Source organism: Helianthus annuus, chromosome 11 (assembly GCF_002127325.2).
Source record: "Helianthus annuus cultivar XRQ/B chromosome 11, HanXRQr2.0-SUNRISE, whole genome shotgun sequence".
NCBI classification, from domain to species: domain Eukaryota; kingdom Viridiplantae; phylum Streptophyta; class Magnoliopsida; order Asterales; family Asteraceae; genus Helianthus; species Helianthus annuus.
This window is the reverse complement of record NC_035443.2, coordinates 125,026,553-125,031,778: the sequence shown is the minus strand read 5'-3', so window position 1 is coordinate 125,031,778 and position 5,226 is coordinate 125,026,553. Positions and strand designations below refer to the sequence as shown.

The 5,226-nt window shown below is 34.5% G+C and overlaps 1 protein-coding gene across 1 annotated transcript; it reads left to right on the top strand.

The window, feature by feature from the left end:
* Window positions 1–229: 229 nt before the first annotated feature.
* On the top strand, window positions 230–4,750 carry LOC110891852. The gene is made up of 7 exons (XM_022139374.2): window positions 230–571; window positions 2,362–2,535; window positions 2,620–2,712; window positions 3,307–3,375; window positions 3,470–3,676; window positions 4,143–4,268; window positions 4,378–4,750. The coding sequence occupies exons 1-7, from the start codon at window positions 239–241 to the stop codon at window positions 4,528–4,530; spliced, it is 1,155 nt and encodes a 384-aa protein (XP_021995066.2). The 5' UTR covers window positions 230–238; the 3' UTR covers window positions 4,531–4,750.
* The last annotated feature ends 476 nt before the right edge of the window (window positions 4,751–5,226 follow it).

Sequence of the window (5,226 nt, the reverse complement as noted above, 5' to 3'; positions counted from 1 at the left end):
TGTCAGAGATAAATCATATGTTCACATTGAACTACCCGTTTAAGGTTATAAAATCGTATATTCACATGTTCATGTACGGATATCCCACGTACAAATCGTTATTCAGTTGGTATACTATCTCAAATGAGATGAAATGTGTGGTCTATCTTGGTGAATGGTGATGGATCTAGATCCCCACCACCATCAAAAAAAAATCTTCACACACTGGTTCACACATTTATAAATTCATGCATGACTCATGTGTACAAGTGTCCAACATCAGTTACATCTTCTTCCTCTTCATTTCTCTAGAACAAGTTTAATTAGGGAAATGGAGATACCGGTCATTGATCTCACACCGTACGTGGATGTAGCTTCTGGCAAGTTCAGTTGCGACGAACGCCTGCATCCTGAATTAAAAACGGTGTGCTTGGAGGTGAGCCGGATTCTGAAAGAAACCGGAGCTCTGCTTGTCAGAGATCCGCGATGCTCAAACGAAGATAATGATCGGTTTATCGATATGATGGAGAAGTATTTCGAGCAACCGAAAGAAGTTAAGCGCGTCCAAGAGCGTCCTCATCAGCATTATCAGGTAAACTTGGTCACTAGATTCAGTACAAATCTAATGACTTTTTTATTGTTTTTTTATCACATTCTGTTACTGATTACTGACTAATATTCATTTGTTTAGTAGTGATTATGTGAATTGTTTCTGCGTTTTCTGGATCTATACAGGTTTTTGATTGCAATGGATAATACTCGAAAAAAAAATTTAAGCTCGCCCCTATATGTAATTACCAACATATTTGATAAGGTTTTTCTTCATCTTTTTAGAGTATTTGTTAGTTATCCGTCCATAAGTTTGAAGATAAAACTTTCAAAGCAAGGTGAAACAAAGTTAAAGAATATTTATCTCTCTGATGGTTAATGTGGCACTGACACTATACAAATGTCAATTATATATACTCTGGTAATCTCTTCGATTTTCATATCCGTCAGTGAAGTCTTTATTCATGACCAGATCTTTTATAGAATTTCACCGATGGTTGGTGTCTAAACTAACATACAAGTGATAACTCGTCAATAAAAGTTATCTGATTTTCGGTTGTGTCAGTTTGTCAATAAAAGTCCTCTGATATTCCGTTGTGTCAATTTATTTTTAAAAAAAATATAGAACTCTTTATAAACCAAAAAAAAAAGAATTAAAGAGGAGAAAGTAGACACGGAGTTGGATTACACAGTTTTAAAGTTGTCTAATATTTCAATAAAAAGAAAGAAAATCTTTTCAAATAGTTCGTATTAAGGTATATGTAAAGATGGAAATCACACAATTAAACTAGGGACACCAAATTGTTATTCATATTTTTTTTTCTGAATTTAGTTGTTTTTTTTATTTTGCTACTCATAACTGGTTATTAACTGTGTTATTATTATTATTGTTATTGTTATTGTTATTGTTATTGTTATTGTTATTGTTATTGTTATTGTTATTGTGATTGTTCTTGTTCTTGTTCTTGTTCTTGTTCTTGTTCTTGTTCTTGTTCTTGTTCTTGTTCTTGTTCTTGTTCTTGTTCTTATTATTATTTAGCTGACTTTCGTTGAACAAAATTATGTACTTTTTGGTACAACTTAAATAACTATATTTATTTACACCCTTATTTACATAGCTTGTATGGTGTGGAGTGACGCCTCAGCCACCTCAACCTATAACGTTTCCAATATCATCTCCTTAGTTAAAGGGGGTGCCATAGATTCTTCTGCCAAGGCAATGGCGAGCGCCATTGATGTGTGTGGGTCCCCTGCACCTTGCTTTTCTTTTATTATTTTTCCTGTTTTTTTTTCTTTATTCTTTTAATTTTTGTTAATAGCTAAGAGACTTTATTCTATTGCACATGTGTTATGGGTGAGAGGCTTTAAAGCCCTCCTGTGTATGTGACGCTGATTTTGCATGATAAAGCCCTTAAAGACTTTATCCCGCACCACACATCCTTTAAGGCCTTTACCATTTTTGTCACTGCGTGTGTGTTAAAAAAATGATGGCTCAAATTGTTTCTTTACATATATTAAACATGCAATACATGTAATTTTTAGAAGAAAAAATATTAAATTCAGTCAAAGTTAAATTATAGCAAACTAAAATTAATAAATAAGTGTAAAATCAATATATAAGAAATAAGTGTAAAATCAATATGTAATAACTAGTAAGTAGTTAATTAATTCATATTGAAGAATTACAGACAGCTAGTCCAGATGGACCAGATTAGAATGAAATATAAGTAAACATATACATAATTTACATGTACTTAATTATTTAATGTCATATTCTAGAGGAATATGATGACATTTAAAATTTTCAAGTTTCCCACTGTTTCATGGTAACAGGTTGGTTCAAAACCAGGAGGAGTTGAAATTCCCCGTAGCCTGGTTGATCATGAAATGCAAAAGAATTTAAGAGCACTGCCTAAAGATCGACAGCCTAAGATTCCAACTGGTCCAGATCTGAAGTCTCAATACATGTGGAGGGTTGGCCCTCGACCATCCAAAACTCGATTCAAGGTTACGTATATACACCCTCTTTTCGTATGAATCTGTTCGATTATTCGGTCACTAATCGTAGTTTCATATGTATTTGTAATCTAGGAATTGAACTCTGAGCCAGTCATACCAGAAGGCTTCCCCGAATGGAAAAAGATCATGGATTCATGGGGTTTTAAAATGATATCAACTGTAGAGGTGTGTCATTGTTACATAAACCAAAATTTGTGGTCCAAAATATTGCAACCGGAATCACGCCGGTTGTAAAACTAATGACCGTTGACAGCTAGCAATCTGCTCACCAAACAGTCACAATACTTGCGACCGCTTAATTTTGAACGTAAATTTGTCTTCATTGACATTTTTTCAGTTGCAAATCAGTCATGAAAAAAATGTAAAATACTCAATAAATTAAAAAGGACATTCGATTGCAAAGTTGTCGCAAAAATTGTACCTATTTAATTTAATGGAAAAATAAAAAAAAAATTGATTGAAAATCGGTGAAAAATATTGCAAACGTTTCAATGTGGTCACATACAGTTATCACGTAAAATAGGTAAAATAAATAAAACAAATTTTGAATTGCGCCCGCAAAGTTAGCGGTCGTGTCATATCTGTTGCAAGTCGGTCGCAAAACTTTGGTCACAAACTGGTCGAATATTCGTAGAAGTGCTCCCCTATTTCAGTTACACACAGAAGATTTTGCGACGACAATTGTGGTCGCAAAATGCAATTTGCGACTGACATTGCGATAACAACTACCCAATATTAATTACTCCAATATTTTCTCAGGCTGTTGCTGAATTGGCTGCGATTGGATTCGACTTACCAAAGGACACCTTCACTAATCTTATGAAGTTGGTGAGTCTCTTCATATATCTGAATCTGATCTCTAACTACATATCATTCTAGTAGAAGCATATGATTGGTTAGCGTTAAACCTTTGGTATTGCAGGGTCCCCATCTTCTTGGACCAACTGGAAGTGACCTCGGAAGTCATGGCGAAGAAGGAACCGTGTTCGCAGGGTATCATTACGACATCAACTTTCTAACGATTCATTACAAAAGCAAGTTCCCTGGCCTAAATATATGGTTAAGAAATGGGGAGAAAGTTGAAGTTAAAGTTCCTGATGGCTGTCTACTTATTCAGGCAGGAAAACAGGTATGAAACAAAACTGTCATCAACTCAAAATATTAAATTAAAGGGCAATAGTTTTTTAAGGTTTGACTGTATACATTCGATTCGCATTCATTTTTTTTTTCTCTGATCACAACTCCTTTAGCTCTCAATTTCCAGAATTTTTTTTGGAATTGTATGATTTATTTCCTTTTGGAAATCAAAAATGTGTGCTATTATTCTAATTAAGTTAAAAATAAGATACAAAAAAGGCCTTGATTTTAGAATCCGCTTTAGGCCCCCCAAAAGTTTGTGTCATCATATTCCTACGTGTTAGGGTCCTATGCAAAAAGTTTTCTTTTTCTTTTTTTTTACAAAATGGTTCCGATATTAAAATCCGCTTTAGGCATCTAAGAAGGATCATGAGCCTGCCCGGGTCGACATCTTTCATGCTAACTCAAAACTGATCATTTTACCCTATTTTTATCATGATCTTGTTGAAACTATGCAGTTAGAATGGATGACTGCGGGTGAATGCAAAGCAGGTATGCATGAAGTTGTTGTAACCGAGAGCACACTCGCTGCAATTGAAGCCGCGAAAAGAGAAAACCGAAGCCTCTGGAGGGTATCCTCATCTGTGAGTACATGATCAAACTTTCATCATAGATCGAATCATCGTGTTGTCAATGCACTTTCATCTAAACCCTAAACTCGTACGTTGATTTTATTGTGTCTTGTTTTGCTAGCTATTTTCCAATGTAGCATCAGATGTTGTGTTGAAGCCTTTGGAACACTTTGCAAAATCACCTCTTGCGGCCAATTATCCTCCCATGTATGCTGGAGATTATTTCGAAAAGGAGCTTTCTATGATTAACCTCAAAGGAAAGAATGGGTCTTAATTAAGTGGTCGTTTCAGTCGAGAAGATATATATTATATGTAGTGTGTAAGATATAACGCGAATAAAGAACAAGATATATGACTGTTCCGTTGCAAGTTTGATATGATCTTGCAATGTTCTTTTGTATATGTGGTAATAAGGATTGTAAACATATGAGATCTACTCTTGTAAATTGCGTTTGGTAACTACTTAAGTCAAGAATATGTAGTCATCTTTGTAAGAATCGTTGTTTGCCATGAATGTCTTGTTTCACACAGAAATTGATAACAGAAATAGTTTGAGAGAAAAGAGTTTCATTATACAACAATGATTACATACAAATGAAGGTAAACTGAGTATTTATACCCTGCAGAAACTTGGCGCCCAAGAATAGAGTTAAAGGCGGTTATTTGCGCAAAGTAACATCTAGAATATTCACAACCTACCCGGTTAATATAAATAACATAATTACGTCCTAACATAAGTTTAATATACATATTTACAAATTATAAGTTTGATAACAAATTATATCTTCCAACAATCACTGCCCTGATTTCGTATTCAACTTCATGCATTGTAGTCTTCATGGTGTCTTGCTGCTGCTACTAGCCGAATCGCCATGTGATGGCCAGGTCTGCATTCCATCTGTTAGACAATTAATTTAGTCATCATTATCTCAAAGCTTCTCAACTTTGTAACTGATAATCTTTATTATGA

Bases quoted from the DNA above. Each gene is read 5' to 3' on its own strand.
- LOC110891852 (XM_022139374.2), top strand. From the start codon at position 239: ATGTGTACAAGTGTCCAACATCAGTTACATCTTCTTCCTCTTCATTTC. The intron at 2,536-2,619 runs GTTACGTATATA...TTTGTAATCTAG, and splicing joins CATCCAAAACTCGATTCAAG to GAATTGAACTCTGAGCCAGT. The intron at 3,376-3,469 runs GTGAGTCTCTTC...TTGGTATTGCAG, and splicing joins TCACTAATCTTATGAAGTTG to GGTCCCCATCTTCTTGGACC.